Here is an 18,496-nt window from a genome sequence, read left to right on the forward strand (position 1 = left end):
TAACCCCAGCACTTTGGTACGCCAAGGCGGGCAGATCACCTGAGGTGACCATGAATTCGATACCAGCCTAGTCAACATGGTGAAACCTGTCTCTATTAAAAACATAAAAAATTAGTCATATGTGGTGGCAGGTGCCTGTAGTCCCAGCTACTCAGAAGGCAGAGGCAGGAGAATCACTTGAACCCAGGTGGTGGAGGCTGCAGTGAGCTGAGATTGTGCCACTGCACTCCAGCCTGGGCGGCAGAGTGAAACTCCGTCTCAAAATAAATAAATAAATAAATAAATAAATAAATAAATAAATAAATAAAATAAAGAGGCTAGGTGCAGCAGCTCACACCTGTAATCCTAGCACTTTGGGAGGCCAAGGTGGGTGAATTGCCTGAGCTCAGGAGTTCGAGACCAGCCTGAGCAACATTGGTGAAACCGTCTCTACTAAAATACAAAAAACAAAACAAAACAAAACAAACAAAAAAACACTACCCAGTCATGGCGGCTTGTGCCTGTAATCCCAGCTACTTGGGAGGATGAGGCAGGAGAATTGCTTGAACCCGGGAGGTAGAGGTTGTGGTAAGCTGAGATTGCACCACTGGACTCTAGCCTGGGCAACAGACCAAGACTCCAACTCCAAACACTAAACTAAACTAAACTAAAATGAATCACCCCCCACCCCACCTCCCTGTAGAATGGAGGAGGGGCCACAGGAGGTTAACTCCTTGAAATGCCTTTTTTTTTTCTTTTTTTTCTTGAGACGGAGTTTCGCTCTGTCGCCCGGGCTGGAGTGCAGTGGCGCGATCTGGGCTCACTGCAAGCTCCGCCTCCCGGGTTCACACCCATCTCCTGCCTCAGCCTCCCGAGGAGCTGGGACTACAGGTGCCTGCCACCATGCCCGGCTAATTTTTTGTATTTTTAGTAGAGACGGGGTTTCACTGTGTTAGCCAAGAAGGTCTTGATCTCCTGACCTTGTGATCCACCTGCCTCAACCTCCCAAAGTGCTGGGATTACAGGTGTGAGCCACCGTGCCTGGCCATGTGGCTAATTTTTAATTTTTTTGTAGAGATGGGGTCTCACTATGTCGCCCAAGCTGGTCTCCTTCTCCTTCCGCCTTGGCTTCTGAAAGTGTTGGAATTACAGGCATGAGCAACCATGCCTGGCTAAAAGTGAGGTTCATATGGTTTGATTCCCTGGTTTTCTTTCTTTTTTTTTGAGACAGAGTCTCGCTCTGTTTCCCAGGCTGGAGTGCAGGGGTGCAGGGGCGTGATCTTGGCTCAGCGCAACCTCTGCTCCTGGGTTCACGCCATTCTCCTGCCTCAGCCTCCTGAGTAGCTGGGATTACAGGCTTCCACCACCATGCCCGGCTAATTTTTGTATTTTTAGTAGAGACGGGTTCACCATGTTGGTCAGGCTAGTCTCCAACTCCTGACCTCGTGATCCATCCGCCTTGGCCTCCCAAAGTGTTGGGATTACAGGCATGAGCCACTGCACACAGCTGGGAAACACTTTCTAAGAATAAAATTAATAGAAGAAATCACAAGAGAAAGGATGTTGCTACATTAAGTACAAAAGTTAGGCCAGGTGCAGTGGCTCACACCTGTAATCCCAGAACTTTGGGAGGCTGAGGCGGAAGGATCACTTGAACCTAGGAGTTCAAGACCAGCTTGGGCAACATAACAAGACCCCATCTCTACAAAGAAATAAAAAAAGTAGCCGGACGTGTTGATACACACCTGTAGTCCCAGCTACTTGGGAGGCTGAGGTGGGAGGATCACTTGAGCCCAGGAATTCAAGGCTGCAGTGAGTTATGATTGCACCGCTGCACTCCAGCCTGGGTGACAGAGCAAGACCTTGTCTTTAAAATAAATGAATGTGGCCAGGCATGGTGACTCTTGCCTGAGATCTCAGCACTTTGGGAGGCCGAGGTGGGTGGATCACCTGAGTTTAGGAGTTTGAGACCAGCCTGGCCAACATGGTGAAACCCCATCTCTACTAAAAATACAAAAATTAGCCGGGCGTGGTGGCACACACCTGTAGTCCCAAGCTACTTGGGAGGCTGAGGCAGGAGAATCGCTTGAACCTGGCAGGCGGAGGTTGCAGTGAGCCGAGATCGTGCCACTGCACTCCGGACTGGGCAGCAGAGTGAGGCTCCATCTCAAAACAAATAATAAATAAATAACAATAAAATAGAATAAATAAATGGAAAATGGAAAAAAAATCTGACAAAATCAAACAAACAACAAACTGGAGAAAAGTGCAACCAACTGATATTATCCAGATAATATCCAGACTGATACTGTCATAGAAAACTGGCTTCCCTCCCCTTGCTGGTTCTGCCATGTGTATGAGACAGTGATGAGCAGGTGCTAACATCTCCAGCTCTGACACTGAGACCAGATTCACCACCTGTGTACAAATACAGACTCTCAGTTTCACGAGTAGTTCTGAGTGCAGCTGCAGCCTGTGTTGAACCTGGTGACAGAAGGGGGAGTGTGAGCCCTGCATAAGCACTGAGCACCCGTTTGGTGAGTCAGATAGGTGCTTCTCCTTTTCAGGTCCTAATTATGTTTCTCCTTGCTAGGAGGCTTGGCACCTAGGACCCAGCCAAGCAGATTCGTCTGGGCTGATGATGCCCAGGCTGAGGGTCTAAGAGTGCCGACTGGCCAGGCCAGAGAGGGGCAAAGCAGGTGCCTCTGAGCACCAAGCCCTCATGGCCCACGGGGATTCCATCTTGGATATATACCTGTGCGTGCCCTCCCTGGGAGGCGTACCTGTGTGTGCTCTCTCTGGGAAGGATGAAAGACAGCTCAGCCCCAGCACTGCTCTCCAGCGTGGCGTTGGGGACGTGGTGGTGGACCAACTGGGAGATGCCTTCGGGGTTGCAGTGTGGCTCCTTCACCAGCGTCATGTGATAGCCGGCACCTGGAACACAGGGCCACGTGTGAGATCTTTGGCTGATCCCCCAGGTCTCTTCATGCCCACCCGGGGTCTCTAGGGCTCACACCAGGCAAGCTGGTGGGAAGGAGACCAGAGAACCGGAGGTGGGCAGCTGAAGCAGAATGAATGTATCTTGGAGCTCCCCGTGCTGTCCCCGTGCTGAGGATCTTGCCTCCTGCTCCTGCTGGGAAGAGCTGCTGGGGATCTCGGGTGCTGAGCACTGTCAGGGCCACCTGCTGGAAGGTGGGGTCTCACCCTAACTATACAAGCACCAGGGACGGATATCAGCAGCAGCGACGGACCACATGTGAGGGCTTCTCTCTTGTGGGGTTAACACTGACGGTTATGGTGTGGTTCTAGGAAGGGACCGTCAGCAGCAGCAGGAGCGAGAGCTACTGGCTGCAGGACCACACTGCATGGCACTATCATAGATGCATCTCACCTCTTCCCCAACATCACCGTGCAGAAGATGGAGATGGAATTCCATGTCCTTTTTTTTTTTTTTTTTGAGACAAGAGTCTCACTCTGTCACCCAGGGTGGAGTGCAGCCGCACAATCTTGGCTCACTGTAACTTCCACCTCCTTGATTCAAGTGATTCTCCTGCCTTAGCCTCCCCATGTAGCTGGGATTACAGGCATGCACCGCCATACCTGGCTGGTTTTTTTGTATTTTTAGTAGAGACAGTTGTGACAGGTGTTGAGTGTTGTGTAAAACTTATCATCATGGTTCTGGAATCATATGTTACATTTTAAATGTGCACAGTATTCCCAGAAACAAAACCGAAGTTCTCTGGACCCTTACTTGTTACCTTCCTGGCTTCCTTTTGCTTCACAGGGCCATGTAGCTGTCTCTTGTTGGCCAGGCTGGTCTTGAACTCCTGACCTCAAGTGATCTGCCTGCCTTAGCCTCCCAAAGTGCTGGGATTACAGGCAGTGAGCCACCATGCCTGGCCCCATGTCCTCTTTAGAGACAAGGATGCCAGGCCCAGGAAGAGCAGTGGCTCTGCCAACTGGGCAGTGGGGCAGGAAGTGGCCAGTGGAACTCTCAGAGGCTGTGGTGGATGGTTCCATATCTCCGAAGGTCTGTTCTCCTCCCTCTTGGTAACAAAACCCTGGTATCTTGGCTGAGCACGTGGCTGCCAGGCCATCTCCTCCAGCCTGCTGCTGACCACATTGGGTTGCCACTCAGTCACTAGGGGGCAGAAGTGGGATGTGCACTTGGGGTTGGGGGGTGTCCTAAGGGGAAGAGGGCTCCTATGTCTTTGCTCCACCCCCTATCGGAATGTGGGGGACGCTGGCACACCCGGACCGTGCTGGACCAGGAGGTGACCTTGAAAGGGAAGCTGCAGTTGCACAGTCAGAGGCCTGGGCCCAGATCCCGTCAGCCGCTGGCCCTGGCCATGCTGTGAGCTGCTCTTACGAGGGAGCTGCCACGTTGGTGCGTGTGTCGGCCTCTCCAAGGGCAGTGCTGCTCTGTGGCACTGGGCTTGGCCTCTGTTCTTCTGGTCATGGCTGAACTACATCCTAACCAAATTGAGACTTTCAGCTCCATTTCCTGCCTCTTCCCTCTCACAAGCCCCCCTGCCCGGCTGGGCTCTCCACCCAGAGGCAACAGACAGGAGGTCCAGAAAAGGCCACCCCTGCCTGATCTCAGGGCCCTTCATGCGGGTAGCAGCCATTCTCTCAGCACAGCAGCCAGGACACCAACCCCGTTGCGGGCTGGCCCCACCACTCACCATATTTCTGCTTGAGGAACAGTGAGGACCCGCAGCACTGCAGCTCCCCCTTGGCCATGATGGCGATGCGGTCTCCCAGCAGGTCAGCCTCGTCCATGAAGTGGGTGGTCAGCACGATGGTGCGGTCACTTTTCTGCCGCTGCAGAAGGTCCCAGATGGCCCTCCTGGAGATGGCGTCCATGCCCGAGGTGGGCTCGTCCAGAATCAGCACCTGGAGGCAGAGACACAGCCTCATGATGCTGGTAGAGCCACACCCCAGGCTGGCCTTGTGGTAGGCCCCATCAAGGGGTTCGCACAGTCAGCTCGAGTCCTCCAAAGATGGTGATGGCCTTCTCTGGGGAGTCAAGGACCAAGGTGCCTGGGCCATGGTGGAAGGGCCAGCCCAGGTCGAGCAGGAGGGGAGCCCACTGCCTCCGGTCCCACCGCCGCACCTTGGAGCCTGCGATGAGGGCGATGCCGATGGAGAGCTTGCGCCTCATGCCCCCGCTGAGGAAGCGGCTCCGTGAGTTCCACTTGTCCTCCAGGCCGATGATGTGCAGCATCTGCTTGACTTCTTCAGGGCACTTCTGGCGCGACAGGCCCTTCAGCTGCAACGACAGGGGACGCAGGGAATGCAGGCTCCTGGCAGAAGGTTGACCCTGGCCAGCGAGTTTCTGGTGAGAGGAACCTCTCTTTGACGTGGCTGCACTCAGAACCCTGGCTCCTGTCCTCCTGGCTCCCCTCCTCCAGTTTAGCTCCTTAGAAGACTGCCCTGGAAACTCGAGCACATCAGTGGAAACACCCCAGGACACCCCTGGCCCCCAGCTCACCTGGGCATAGAAATAAAGGTGCTCTGCGACTGTCAAGTTGTCAAACAGGATGTCGTGCTGCGGGCACAGGCCCAGGCTCTTCCGGATCTGAACCATGTCCTGGGAAATTTCATACCCGCTGATGTATGCCCGTCCACTGGTGGGGGGAAAGAGACCTGGGGCCCAGCAGGAGACCCCACATTCAGCATGAAGATCCTGCTCGTCAGCACCTGGGGTAATGGCCCCTACCCCGTCTGTCTCCCCTAATTTCCTCTGAGGACCCTGCCCTTGAGAGGGCTGGGAACCCCGCTCCCACCGGGGTGGGCTTCAGCTGGGCCACTGGGAGAAAGAAGAGGCATGGAAACAGCCCTGCCACCAGGACGCACAGCTGGTTAGCGAGGAGAAACCCATGTCATACACACACAGACGAGTCACCACAATCAGTCCCTGCCCCAGGTCCCAGCCTGTGCCACTGCCAGACACCTTGGTGCTTGGGGAAGACAGAGTGAAATGCCAGCAGGGGGTGTGGTGCACAGGGGAGAGCTCTCAGAGGGGGGTTTGGTGACAGAATTAGCACAGTGTTGAGCTGCTCCTGTGTAGCCTGTTTTTACTGACCCCGTCAAGCTCGGGCATCCACCGACAGAGGCGGTGAGGAGGGCAGGGGCCCCTGGGGGTCCCCTGGCATGTCCCGGACAGAGGCGGTGAGGAGGGCAGGGTTCCCTGGGGGTCCCCTGGCATGTCCCGGACAGAGGCGGTGAGGAGGGCAGGGTTCCCTGGGGGTCCCCTGGCATGTCCTGGACAGAGGCAGTAAGGAGGGCAGGGTTCCCTGGGGGTCCCCTGGCATGTCCTGGACAGAGGCAGTAAGGAGGGCAGTCCCTGCATGTCCCGCTGGGCCTGCGGGGCTGAGGCGCATCTCTTGCCGCTGTGGTTGGGGAAGGCCCGAAAGCCCCGTTGAGGGAATGAGGCGGGGCTTGCGCTGAGATGATGTTAAAGGGGGGCCTGCCGGTGGCAGGGGACGTGAGGCCGTCCAGTCCTCACCTGTGAGCATGGAAAGGGTGGTGGTCTTCCCGGCGCCATTGTGGCCCAGCAGGACAGTGATCTGTCCCTCGTAAAGGTTCAGGTTCAGGTCTCTGACGGCCGCCCTGTCCTTGTTCCCCACCCTGAACACCTGCAGGAAAGGCAGAAGCTGCCCTGGGCTACCCACAGCCCCGAGGCCCATGGCCAAGGCCTTTCCTGCTCCCCTGCCCGAGCGTCTCAGAAGGAAACAAGCCTAGCATCACCATCAGCGTGCAGAGGGGAGGGACATTTCGGGCAGATGCTGCTCCTGGCTGCTCCCCTCTGGCCTCCCCCAGCCCCAACACGTCCCAGACACCCTCAGTCTCTCTGCAACCCTGCGAGGCCCATGAGGCCGAGGCACTGCTGGATGGCTGAGTCTGGCATTTCCTGAGAAGCTGGAGATGGGGTCTGTGCCCTGAGGAACTGGTTAGAGGGCAGTGGAAGGTTCCTAACCTCTTTCAGGGCAGGAAGTAGCAAGGCTCAGAGGGAGTACATGGCGGGCCATGAGGTCTCACCGCCATGTTGGTAAGTCTTCCCCATGGTCCTGGCAGCCCCAGCCCTCCCTGTCCCCACAGGAGGTGGCACCTTGGACAGGTGCTTGATCTTGATCCCAGCCACCAGGTCCTCTGGCTCAGCTTCAAAGTACTCGTTTCTGAGCTCTTTCTCAGGGTCACTGTCTTCTTCCTCCTTCCCTGCAACTGCCCTTGGCTTCCCACACCAATAGGAGGGCTGGGAGGGAAGCAGACAGCTGTCAGTTTGTTCTGTTTCTGATGAGGAAAGCAACAACCAGCAGACACACTAGATGCACACAGCCACGCACCCTCCGTCCCAGGCCTTCGCAACACTGCTGTGGAGAAGGCGCCGCTCAGGGACAGCAGCCCCAGAGCACCCTGACTTGTTTCATCCCTGTGAAGGTTCTAAGCCTCAGTTTCCTAACCTGGTGAGTGGGTGTAACGGTTACACACAGGCTTGTGAAGACGAACTCAGATCCGATACAGGGGAAAGGGAGTTTGTCAGCTATGAAATTTCATACAGAGAGAGGTTATCTAACGCTCCAGTCCAGAGGGATGTTGGGGCCAAAATGGAAAGGAAGCTGTGTCCCCATGCCACCTGGCTGTTTCTTTGCTCAAGCCCCACATGAGTTCATGACTGTAAGCAAGAGAAGCTGAAGGCGCCATGCTCCCTCTAGTACAAGGAAGCCTCTTCCCATCTTCTCTGTGGCCATCACAGAAACAGCTCAGTGCATGGGGTAAGAACACAGTCACACACTTCACACACTACCCTTGAGGACAGCCTGGTGCCTACATGGATGCAGTCGACACAGTGGTGTGGGCAGAGCACCAGGGAAGGTGGAAGCAGTGCCTTGGCAGGATCAGCGCCAGCGCAGCTGCGTGGCAGGGACTCGTTCACCCTCAGTGCCCAGTGCACTTCCAGCATCCGGAAGGGCGTACAGCACACACTGCACTCCACTGGTTCTCAGGGACATAGCTCTCATATGTAAAGTTATTTTAAAATCAGAATGCGGCCGGGCGCGGTGACTCACGCCTGTAATCCCAGCACTTTGGGAGGCCGAGGCGGGCGGATCACAAAGGTCAGGAGATCGAGATCATGGTGAAACCCCGTCTCTACTAAAAATAGAAAAAATTAGCCGGGCGCAGTGGCGGGCGCCTGTAGTCCCAGCTACTCGGGAGGCTGAGGCAGGAGAATGGCGTGAACCCGGGAGGCGGAGCTTGCAGTGAGCCGAGATTGCGCCACTGCACTCCAGCCTGGGCGACAGAGCGAGACTCCGTCTCAAAACAAAACAAAAACAAAAACAAATAAAATCAGAATGCATCTTGGCTGGGTGGAGTGGCTCACGCCTGTAATCCCAGCACTTTGGGAGGCTGAGGCAGGCGGATCACCAGGTCAGGAGATCGAGACCATCCTGGCTAACATGGTGAAGCCCCCTCTCTACTAAAAATACAAAAAAATTAGCTGGGCGTGGTGGTGGGCGCCTGTAGTTCCAGCTACTCGGGAGGCTGAGGCAGGAGAATGGCGTGAACCCGGGAGGCGGAGCTTGCAGTGAGCCGAGATCGCGCCACTGCACTCCAGCCTGGGCGACAGAGTGAGACTCTGTCTCAAAAAAAAAAAGAAAAAGAAAAAAAATCAGAATGCATCTTAAATCATAAAATGCCACAGTGTAACTGTGGCAGTTTTCTTTCTTAGTGATAGACAAAGTAACCATTACCTCTAAGGATCAGTGTCATCTTACAGTTGATGAATTAAAATAGAGGACACTTGATAAATATTTGTGGAATCGAAGAATGAAACCAGAAATGGCCTTGGCCAGAGGTGGTGGCTCACGTCTATAAACCCAGCACTTTGGGAGGCTGAGGTGGGTGGATTACCTGAGGTCAGGAGTTCAAGACCAGCCTCGCCAACATGGTGAAACCCTGTCTCTAATAAAAATACAAAAAAAATTAGCTGGGTGTGGTGGTGCACGCCTGTAATCCCAGCTACTCAGGAGGCTGAGGCAGGAGAATCACTTGATCCTGGGAGGTGGAGGGTGCAGTAAGATGAGATCATGCCACTGCACTCCAGCCTGGGCAACAGAACTAGACTCCAAATCAAAGAAAAAAAAAATGACCTTAGGCCGGGTGCGGTGGCTCACGCCTGTAATCCCAGCACTGTGGGAGGTGGAGCTTGCAGTAAGCCGAGATGGTGCCACTGCACTCCAGCCTGGGGGACAGAGCGAGACCCCATCTCAAAAAAAAAAAAAAAAAAAAAAAAAATGACCTGAACTAGCCATCGGTAGGGAATTAATTAAGTATGTGGTGATGAGCCCACGGGATGGAATACTGTGCATCACTATAAATGAAAGTGCTTCTTAAAAAGGTATATACTTAGAAAGAAATATATTTATAAATATAACAACATTTATCAATATGTTTAGATAATTTAAAACTATATTTATAAATAGACAAATACGTGTATGTATTTAAGATATCTGAGTTGTACTGTTAGATTAAGAAAAGCAACTTTTAAGCACTTTTTACAATATGATTCTTTTTTTTTTTTTGAGATGGGTTCTCATTTTGTCACCAAAGTTGGAGTGTGGTGAACACGGCTCACTGCAGCCTCCACCTCCTGGGCTCAAGTGATTCTTCTGCCTCAGACTCCCAAGTAGTAGGGACCACAGGCATGTGCCGCCTGGCTAATTCTTTTTATTTTTTATTTATTTTGTAGAGATGGGGGCTTCACTATGTTGCCCAGGCTGGTCTCTAACTCCTGGCCTCAAGTCATCCTTCCACCTCAGCCTCCCAAAGTGCTGGGATTACAGGGATGAGCAACTGTGTCCACCCCGATCCCACTGTTTTTTTTTTTTTTTGAGACGGAGTCTCGCTCTATCACCCAGGCTTGAGTGCAGTGGCTTGATCTCGGCTCACTGCAAGCTCCGCCTCCCGGGTTCACACCATTTTCCCGCCTCAGCCTCCCGAGTAGCTGGGACTACAGGTGCCTGACACCACACCTGGCTAATTTTTTTGTATTTTTAGTTGAGATGGCGTTTCACCGTGTTAGCCAGGATGGTCTCGATCTCCTGATCTCGTGATCCGCCCACCTCAGCCTCCCAAAGTGCTGAGATGACAGGCGTGAGTCACCGCGCCCAGCCTTTTTTTTTTTTTGAGACGGAGTCTTGCTCTGTCGCCCAGGTTGGAGTGTAATGGTGCGGTCTCAGCTCACTGCAACCTCCGCCTCCCGGGTTCAAGCAATTCTACCTGCCTCAGCCTCCTGAGTAGCTGGGGTTACAGATGCCTGCCACCACACCCAGCTAATTTTTTTTTTTTTTTTGTATTTCTTTAGTAGAAACGGGGTTTCGCCATGTTGGCCAGGCTGGTCTCAAACTTCTGACCTCAGGTGATCCGCCTGTCTCGGCCTTCCAAAGTGCTGGGATTACAGGCGTGGGCTACCACACCAGGCCTCCAATCACATTTTTATAAAACAAATGAAGCTATGCTATATGTCCATCCATATGTGCTCTATGACAGCCAGTGAAGAGAAGGAAACTCGGCAAAGTACATACCAAATGTCAACAGTGTTCATCTCACCAGTAGGACTGAGCTACAGATTCCAGGAATGCGATCATTTTTATAAGAAGCTAGATTTTGTAGGCAGAAAGCACAATCAGATACTTTTTACGAGAAAGGAGACAGGAGTTGAGGAGGCAGGTGGGCAGCAGAGGCTGCGTGCGTGGGTCTTGCAGAGAGGGGGCCAGAGCAGCCCATTTTTTGCACCCCTCTGTTTCAGGCTCTGGAGCAGAAGGATTTCTCTTGGGCATGGTGGGTCTTTATCTCTCTGTGAACTAGTCCCAAGGGCCCTCGGGGACACGCCACTCCCTGTGCACAGGGCAGGGTTCTGTGTCCCAGCCCCACGCAGGCACTGCATGCTGGGGACTTGGAGGGGTCCCTGAGCAGGCACTGGGGACACCTCTGCACTCACAGAGGCGGCAGATCAGGAGCCGGGCATCAGAACTCACCAGGATGAAGAAGTACCAGGGCTGAGGTACGCCGAACTGCCCTGGGAAGACAGCCTCCATGTACCAGGTCACCAGGCCATAAAGCACAGAGTCCAGCAACAGCATCCCTAGCACCTGCCCGAAGCAGAAGTCGTCGTCCACATTGACGGGACTCAGGAGGTCTCGCCACTGGATGCCCATGCCTGGAAGACACACCGGGAAAGTGGCCCAAAAGCCGGCAGGCTGGGGGCCCAGGGACCCTGAAGCCCCTGGTGGCACGCGTGTGCATGTGTGACCTTGCACGGTCACTGCTTGGTTGGCATGCCTTTTCCCTTCCTGGTTTTATAACAAGTTGGATAGCTTTCTTCAAGTCTGGAAGATAAATGCAGATTACAAAATACATTAAGTCACAGACTAGCAACAGCTCATTCACTGACTAGATGGGCCTGCAATTAATCTGTGACATATATGCACATATGTACACACATACATATGCACATCTATGATTTCAGTAAGGCCAATGTGGGTCAATGTGCATTTAGCATAAATCTTTTTTTTTTTTTTTTTGAGATGGGGTCTTGCTCTGTCGCCTAGGCTGGAGTGCAGTAGTGTGACCTTGGCCCACTGCAACCTCTGCCTCCGCGGTTCAAATGATTCTCCTGTCTCAGCCTTCAGAGTAGCTGGGATTACAGGAGCATGACACCACACCTGGTTAATTTTTTTTTTTTTTAGATGGAGTCTCACTCTGTTGCCAGGCTGGAGTGCAGTGGCACGATCTCGGCTCGCTGCAACCTCCTCCTCCTGTGTTCAAGTGGTTCTCCTGCCTCAGCCACCAGAGTAGCTGGGACTATAGGAGTGCGCCACCACATCCAGCTAATTTCTGTATTTTTAGTAGAGATGGAGTTTCGCCATGTTGGTCAGGATGGTCTCGATCTCTTGACCCCATCATCCTCCTGCCTCGGCCTCCCAAAGTGCTGGGATTACAGGCGTGAGACACCATGCCCCACCAATTTTTGTATTTTTAGTAGAGACAGGGTTTCATCATGTTGGCCGGGCTGGTCTTGAACTCCTGACCTTGAGTAATCCACCCACCTTGGCCTCCCAAAGTGCTGGGATTACAGGTGTGAGCCACCCCATCCAGCCTAGTAATACTGTTTTTTCATATTTTAATTTTGTAGTGACGGGGTCTCGCTATGTTGTCCAGGCTGGTCTCAAACTCCTGCCTCAAATTCCTTCTTCCTGCCTTGGCCGTAAGTCTTTTTTAATCACAGAAATATTTCAAACATGTGTAAAGCTCTCTTTAATGGAGCTCATGTTTCTCATCTTCTCTCTGGTTTGCCAACATTGCAGTCCTGACAGCGCTGGGGATCTGTGTATCCAAACACCCTCTGTTTGGCCGAGGACCCCGAAGAAAATAATGCTCTCCAGCTTTGGTGAATTTGCACTTTCAAACAACCAGAGATTTGTCTGTTTTAAGAAAATTCACGGCCGGGCGCGGTGGCTCAAGTCTGTAATCCCAGCACTTTGGGAGGCCGAGACAGGCGGATCACGAGGTCAGGAGATCGAGACCATCCTGGCTAACACAGTGAAACCCCGTCTCTACTAAAAATACAAGAAAATTAGCCGGGCGAGGTGGCGGGCGCCTGTAGTCCCAGCTACTCGGGAGGCTGAGGCAGGAGAATGGCGTAAACCCGGGAGGCGGAGCTTGCAGTGAGCCGAGATCGAGCCACTGCACTCCAGCCTGGGCAATGGAGTAAGACCCTGTGTCTAAAAAAAAATTGTTAAAAAGAAAGCAAAAGAACAAAGTCTACATTTTATCAACACACTAGGAAACATGGAAACACAGATAATGTAAAAGCTAAAGTGTTAGAAGACACTGCCGACTGCAAAGAATCGTTCTAATGAAAGACAAAGCAACACTGGACACTCCCACCTCCTTTCACAGACCCAGACCTTTGCAAGCTGCAGCTAGGAACTGCATGGTGCCATGGCTTGACTGGGCCCCCCAAATTCATGTGTTGGAGACTTGACCCCCAATGCAGCAATGTTGGGAGGGGGCCCAACTGGAGGGGCTCAGGCCAGGTTTGGTGCCCACGGCGGGCCTTGCAGAATGAGAGCCCATAGGCCAAAGACCGACCAACGAAGTGTTTTACTTAATTAATTTCATAAAAATTAAGAAAAAAAGTGAGTCGTGATGGTGCCATTGCACTCCAGGCTGGGTGACACAGTGAGACCCTGTCTCAAAAAACAAAAAAGAAAAGAAAAAAAATGCTGTCATTTATCACTTGTTTCTCTCTCAGGCGTCTCTGCTGCCATCACCAGTCAATGCAGGAGGCACTGGGAAGATTCTAATTCTACCCTTTACTAAGAGCAGTGGTTCATCAGAAGCCCTCAAAACCAGCCAGCCTCAGTGGCTCACACCTGTAATCTTAGCACTTTGGGAGGCCAAGGGCAGATCACGAGGTCAGAAGTTCGAGATGAGCCTGGCCAACATGGCAAAACCCCTCTGCTAAAAATACAAAAAAATTAGACGGGCATGGTGGTGCATGCTTGTGATCCCAGGTACTTGGGAGGCTGAGGTGGGAGGATCACTTGAGCCCATAGGCAGAGGTTGCGGTGAGCCAAGATCACATCAGTGCCCTCCAACCTGGGAAACACAGTGAGATTCTGTCAAAAAAAAAAAAAAAAAAAAAAAAAGTCCTTAAAACCCTAGACTCTGAGATCTCTGATGTAGTAATTTTTTTTTTTTTGGGGGGATGGAGTCTGTCACCTAGGCTGGAGTGCAGTGGCATGATCTCAGCTCACTGCAAGCTCCGCCTTCCAGGTTCACGCCATTCTCCTGTCTCAGCCTCCCAAGTAGCTGGGACTACAGGCGCCTGCCACCACGCCCGGCTAATTTTTTGTGTTTTTAGTATAGACAGGGTTTCACCGTGTTAGCCAGGATGGTCTCGATCCCCTGACCTCGTGATCTGCCCGCCTCGGCCTCCCAAAGTGCTGGGATTACAGGCATGAGCCACTGTGTCCAGCCTCTCTGATGTAATCATTTTGAATGTCTCAGGAAGCTGGAAGAGGCCAGATGTGGTGGCTCACACCTGTAATCCTGGCTATTCAGGAGGCTGAGGCAGGAGGATTGCTTGAGGTCAGGAGTTTGAAACCAGGCTGAGCAACATAGTGAGACACCATCTCTATAAAATATTTAAAATTAAAAAAAAAAAAAAAAGAAAGCTGAAAGAGGTTCAGGTCATTGAGTTAGATCCCACCATCAGTCAGATGTGTTTGTGATGCCAGCACTGCTGGATGTTCCAACCCTCTTGTCCTCCGAGCTTTGGGCTTCTTCGGCCCACTGCCCTGTGGCTCCCATCACTTGTGGCTGTGCCGTGCAGCCGAGCTTCCCTACCCAGCCCACACTCAGCACTGTCTGCGGATGCTGCTGGCTTCAGCGGTCCCAACAGCCTACCAACCGTCCCAGGTTGGTAGCCTTGCTGTTGGCAGCACTTGTGTCTGGGTGCTCTCGAAGGTTACTGCTTTGGAAAGAACAGGCTGGGCAAGGCAAACACTCACCTTTCGCCTCAAATTTCCCGATGAGCTGGGCTCCCATTGCCATGGCGACGTTGGACAGGAGGCAGGAGCAGAGCTTCTGGCTCAGAGTCATCCAGTTGTACCGAGGGGCCACGAAGAAGTAGGGGATGTAGGTGAAGAAGTAGAGAAAGCCGCCGAAGGCTGCTGCCATGTTGGCTGCAGGTGTTGGAAGACCCGGGGGGCATGAGCATCAGTGCCCTCAGAAGGGGCTTGGGCTCCCAGGGGTACAGGGAACCTCCTCCTCCTGGGGCCGAGCCACCCAACCTGCTCCCGGCACCTGCTGTCCACACGAGACACAAGCCCTGGCACAGGTGGGGACATCAGGCGTGGCCAGCAGCCTCTTATCCAAGTGGTGCCCCCATCCCAGGGACCCCCACACCAACAGCTCCAGCCCCTCCTCTGCCTCCCATCCAGCTGCCTCCCTGACACCGCACACCTGACGTGGCTGATCCCAAGCCCCTGATTCCCGCCTAAGCCCCATTTCTGCCTGGGCTGCCGGATCTCTCTCTTTCGTTCATTCACTCATTCGTCAGATACGCACTGAGCACCCACTCTTTTCCAGGCACGAGGGAGGCAGCCCCACATAAAACAGAGAAAACCCCTCCCCTCCCATGCCTGGAATCTAGTGGGGAGACAGAGAGCAAGGTGTGCTGGGTGGAGACACATGCTGGATGCAGCAAGGAGGCGCAGGATGGGAGAAGAGGCTCCCGACGGCCAGGAAGGCTTCGAGGAGGTGACGTATGAGAAGGACCCGGAAGAGGTGAGTGAGTGGATTACTGAGAGCGGAGAGATGGGCATGTTTTCTGTCCATGCCAGCAGTGCTCAAACTCTTTGGTTTTCTTTCTTTTTTTTTTTCCTTTTGAGATTGAATTTCCCTCTGTCACCTAGGCTGGAGTACAGTGGGGCCCATCATGGCTCACTGCAGCCTCTACCTCCTGGGCCCGAGGTCCTCCCACCTCCAGCTAGGGAGAGTAGCTGGGACCAACAGGCATGCAGTACCATGCCTAGCTAATTTAAAAATTTTTTTTAATAGAGATGGGTCTCCCTATTTTGTCAGGGCTAGTCTAATGCTCCTAGGCTCAAGGGATCCTCCCGCCTCAGCCTCCCAAAGTGTTGGGATTACAGGTCTGAGCCACTGTGCCTGGCCATCAAAATCTTTGGTCTTAAGACCCTTTTTTATCCTTAAAAATTATTAAGGAGGCTGGGCGTGGTGGCTCACGCCTGTAATCCCAGCACTTTGGGAGGCCAAGGCTGGTGGATCACGAGGTCAGGAGATTGAGACCATCCTGGCGAACACAGAGAAACCCCGTCTCTACTGAAAATACAAAAAAATTAGCCAGGCGTGGTGGCGGGCGCCCGTAGTCCCAGCTTCTAGGGAGGCTGAGGCAGGAGAATGGCGTTAACCGGGGAGGCGGCAGAGCTTGCAATGAGCGGAGATCGCACCACTGCACTCCAGCCTGGGCGACAAAGCGAGACTCCGTCTCAAAAAAAAAAAAAAAAAATTATTAAGGACACCAAAGGGCTTTTTAAATGTGGGTTATATATATCCATATTGATTCTGTAAGAAATTAATACTAAGAACATTTTAAAACTCTGTTAAATTTAAGAATAACAGTAATAAATCTACCACAAGTTAACATAAATTTATGAAAAAAACCCCAGCCAGGTGTGGTGGCTCATGCCTGTAATCCCAGCACTTTGGGAGGCTGAGGTGGGCAGATCACAAGGTCAAGAGATCAAGACCATCCTGGCCAACATGGTGAAACCCCATCTCTACTAAAAATACAAAAATTAGCTGGGCATGAGTGGTGGTACGCAACTGTAGTCTCAGCGACTCAGGAGGCTGAGGCAGGAGAATTGCTTGAACCCAGGAGGCAGAGATTGCAGTGAGCTGAGATCGTGCCACTGCACTCCATCCTGGCAACAGAGCGAGACTCCGTCTCAAAAAAAACCAAAACCGACAACAACAAAAAAACAATTTCCACAATTTATTGAGAAGAGCAGCAGTGTTTTTTCCACCTTTCTTTCTTTCTTTCTTTGTTTTTTTGTTCTGAGACAGGGTCTCATTCTGTCACCCAGGATGGAGTACAGTGGTGTGACCTCAGCTCATTGCAACCTCCGCCTCCCGGGCTCAAGCAATAATCCCACCTCAGCCTCCTGAGTAGCTGGGATTACAGGCATGCACCACTGGGCCCGGCTAATTTTTTTCTGTATTTTTTTTTTTTTTTTTTTTTTTTTTGAGACGGAGTCTCGCTCTGTTGCCTAGGCTGGAGTGCAGTGGCCAGATCTCAGCTCACTGCAAGCTCTGCCTCCCGGGTTCACGCCATTCTCCTGCCTCAGCCTCCCAAGTAGCTGGGACTACAGGCGCCCGCCACCGCGCCCGGCTAATTTTTTTATTTTTTATTTTTTTTTTTGTATTTTTAGTAGAGACGGGGTTTCACCGTGTTAGCCAGGATGGTCTCGATCTCCTGACCTCGTGATCCGCCCATCTCGGCCTCCCAAAGTGCTGGGATTACAGGCTTGAGCCACCGCGCCCGGCCTTTTTCTGTATTTTTAAGTAGAGACAGGTTTTCATCATGTTGCCCAGGCTGGGCTTGAACTCCTGGGCACAAGCAGTCTGCCCACCTTGGCCTCCCAAAGTGCTGGGATTACAGGCGTGAGTCACCGTGAGTCACCGCAGGTCACCGCGAGTCACCACGCTTGGCTAATTTTTTTTTTTTCTTTATTGGTCTTTTTCCCACCTCTGGTGCTGAGTCAGGAACAATGTTCCACATTTTTGTAAACCTCCATAATGTCTGACTTAACAGATTACAGCTGGGTCCTCATATCTGCCTATTTACCCTTTTCTTTCTTTTTTTTGAGATGGAGTCTCACTCTGTCGCCAGGCTGGAGTGCAGTGGCACGACCTTGGCTCACTGCAACCTCTACCTCCTGGGTTCAAGCAATTCTCCTGCCTCAACCTCCCGAGTCGCTGAGACTGCAGGCACGCACCACCACACCCAGCTAATTTTTGTATTTTTGGTAGAGATGGGGTTTCACCATGTTGGCCAGGATGGTCTCGATCTCTTGACCTCGTGATCCGCCTGCCTCGGCCTCCCAAAGTGCTGGGATTACAGGCGTGAGCCACTGCGCCCGGCCCTATTTACCCTTTTATGTTGTTTGGTTGATGTATATAAAGAAAATCTGGATTCGCACAGATATATAGTTGGAAAAGTGAAGGGTATTGTAATAGTTTTTACACATATCTGTGAATATTTTTTGATACTACACCATTCAAGCGCCACTGAAGAAGCAGTAATTTCGGAAAGGTTAGTTGCCATGAAGTAGCTAACAAACTTTTTGTGCTCTGTTACGTGAACATCCATTGGTTTATCCTGCAGTTTGGATTTTTTTTTTTTTTTTTTTTTGGAGAGAGAGTCTCGCTCTGTCACCCAGGCTGGAGTGCAATGGCACAATCTTGGCTCAATGCAACCTCCACCTCCCAGGTTCAAGCAATTCCCTGCCTCAGCCTCCTGAGTAGATGGAATTATAGGTGCCCACCACCACACCTGGCTAATTTTTATATTCTTAGTAGAGACGGGGTTTTACCATCCTGGTCAGGCTGCTCTTGTACTCCTGACCACGTGATCCACCTGCCTCGGCCGACCAAAGTGCTGCGATTACAGGTGTGAGTTACCGTGCCCGGCCTAATTTTCTGTATTTTTAGTAGAGATAGGATTTCACCATGTTGTCCAGGCTGGTCTTGAACTCCTGAGCTCAGGCGCTCCGCCCGCCTCAGTTTCCCAAAGTGCTGGGATTACAGGCATGAGCCACCACGCTCAGCCGCACTTTGGATTTTTACTCTTGTATGATTTTATAGCATGATGCATCAGTTCGTTTGGAAAATACTGCTTTTTGAGTTACACGGATGTTCCAAA

General features: G+C 52.2%; 1 protein-coding gene across 3 annotated transcripts in view; it reads right to left on the reverse strand.

The window, feature by feature from the left end:
• Positions 1 to 18,496, reverse strand: part of ABCA3 (ATP binding cassette subfamily A member 3) — a 64,293-nt gene that overhangs the window by 15,626 nt on the left and 30,171 nt on the right. For all 3 annotated transcript variants that reach the window (XM_037989973.2, XM_037989972.2, XM_037989971.2), the window contains 8 exons: positions 14,562 to 14,735; positions 11,022 to 11,203; positions 7,094 to 7,237; positions 6,491 to 6,620; positions 5,474 to 5,628; positions 5,096 to 5,251; positions 4,665 to 4,875; positions 2,763 to 2,913 (listed from right to left, as the gene is read on the reverse strand). In XM_037989973.2, the coding sequence (XP_037845901.1) occupies positions 2,763 to 2,913; positions 4,665 to 4,875; positions 5,096 to 5,251; positions 5,474 to 5,628; positions 6,491 to 6,620; positions 7,094 to 7,237; positions 11,022 to 11,203; positions 14,562 to 14,735 (1,303 nt within the window). The remainder of the gene's footprint in view (positions 1 to 2,762; positions 2,914 to 4,664; positions 4,876 to 5,095; positions 5,252 to 5,473; positions 5,629 to 6,490; positions 6,621 to 7,093; positions 7,238 to 11,021; positions 11,204 to 14,561; positions 14,736 to 18,496) is intronic.

The sequence above is a fragment of the Chlorocebus sabaeus genome, chromosome 5 (assembly GCF_047675955.1).
Source record: "Chlorocebus sabaeus isolate Y175 chromosome 5, mChlSab1.0.hap1, whole genome shotgun sequence".
In the NCBI taxonomy this organism is placed as follows: Eukaryota; Metazoa; Chordata; class Mammalia; order Primates; family Cercopithecidae; genus Chlorocebus; species Chlorocebus sabaeus.